The 1,654-nt window shown below is 39.3% G+C and overlaps 1 protein-coding gene across 1 annotated transcript; it reads left to right on the forward strand.

Annotated features, from left to right (window-relative positions):
* The first annotated feature begins 406 nt into the window (after positions 1-406).
* On the forward strand, positions 407-1,348 carry LOC114684263 (olfactory receptor 2AJ1-like). The gene has a single exon (XM_028858779.2). It carries the CDS (start codon positions 407-409, stop codon positions 1,346-1,348), a length of 942 nt encoding a protein of 313 aa, XP_028714612.1.
* Positions 1,349-1,654: the final 306 nt, after the last annotated feature.

Raw genomic sequence — 1,654 nt, forward strand, 5'->3', positions numbered from 1 at the left:
AGAGCAGGAAAGTCTGAGTCTCAGTTAATTAATGAATGGTTTTACAATGTCCAGGTTCTAGGGAGAACTCCAGCAGAGAACCCCACCCACAGGAATCCCCAGTGGAGCTTACATGTGCTGAGCAGATGATAAAGTTATATTTGAGTAATGACTGGACTCAAGTAATTGCATATGGAATCTATAATATAAAAGGTCTATTCCACACTAAATATTATAATTAGAACAAATAAATATATGCTTTGCCTTATATACCCACTCTGAGACCCTCTATGAGGCACTTAATGGTAAATACAAATTGTATATCAACTCATTTTATTATGTAAACATATATAAGTATGCATAAGATTTTAGTACTTTTTCCTCATTAAATAACGATCTCTTTGTAGGTAAAATAGGAGGAGACAAGATGGAACATGAGAACCACACTTTTAGCAGTGACTTCATCCTTTTGGGACTGTTCTCTTCTTCACAAACAAGCCAGGTGTTTTTCTCATTTATATTTTTCATTTTTATCATGACTATAACAGAAAATGCCCTCATGATCCTCCTAATCCACAGTGAGTCTCGACTCCACACGCCAATGTATTTCCTGCTCAGCCATCTCTCCTTCATGGATATCTTGCACATTTCCAACATTGTGCCTAAAATGATCGCTGACTATTTGTCAGGTAGCAGAGCTATTTCCTTTGCAGGCTGTGGCTTCCAGATATTTCTGTCCCTCACCTTGCTAGGTGGTGAGTGCCTTCTCCTGGCAGCCATGTCCTATGATAGATATGTGGCCATCTGCCACCCACTCCGTTACCCTGTGCTGATGAGGGACAACACCAGTAGTCTCCTGGCTGCAGGCGCCTGGCTTGTGGGGATCCTTAACTCCATCGTCCACACATCTTTTGCCCTCCACTTTCCCTTCTGTCACTCGAGGGCCATTGATCACTTTTTTTGTGAAGTCCCTGCCATGTTGAAGTTGTCCTGTGTAGACACATCCCACTATGAACGAGGAGTTTATGTGAGTGGCATTATTTTCCTGCTGATCCCATTTTCTGTGATCTCTATATCTTATGTGCAAATTCTCCTCACTGTCTTCCAAATGCAGTCATCAGGGGCCCGGCAGAAGTCCTTGTCCACCTGCTCCTTCCACATGGTTGTGGTCATAATGTACTATGGGCCATTCATTTTCACATATATGAGACCTCGCTCATACCACACTCCAGGCCAGGATAAGTTCCTGGCTATATTCTACACCATCTTGACACCCACCCTAAACCCCATAATCTACAGCTTTAGGAATAAAGATGTCTTTGTGGCTATGAAAAACATCATTCAAAATAATTTTCTGAATAAAAAATGAATAGAAAAATGCCTGCATTTTTTGTGTTTTGTAAACTCACTTTCTTAGCTTGGTTTACCCATTTACTTGAAAATAATGTGTAATTGTACACAGACATATATCTATATGCATATTCAGGTGCCCCATGGTAAATTCATGCTATGCTGTGCTAAGGCAATAAAAAGGTATTATCTGAGAAGACTCTGAAAAATTTTTAATATATGTATATTTTCTATACATATTGTAGAATTATGTGCACAATCTATTCTAGCAATTCTCCAAAACAATGCAAAGGAACAAATATTCCCACTAAAACTGATTAATATG

The sequence above is a fragment of the Peromyscus leucopus genome, chromosome 12 (genome assembly GCF_004664715.2).
Source record: "Peromyscus leucopus breed LL Stock chromosome 12, UCI_PerLeu_2.1, whole genome shotgun sequence".
Lineage (NCBI taxonomy): Eukaryota > Metazoa > Chordata > Mammalia > Rodentia > Cricetidae > Peromyscus > Peromyscus leucopus.

Excerpts from the sequence above, each read along its gene's own strand:
- LOC114684263 (XM_028858779.2), top strand. The coding sequence starts at position 407 with ATGGAACATGAGAACCACACTTTTAGCAGTGACTTCATCCTTTTGGGA.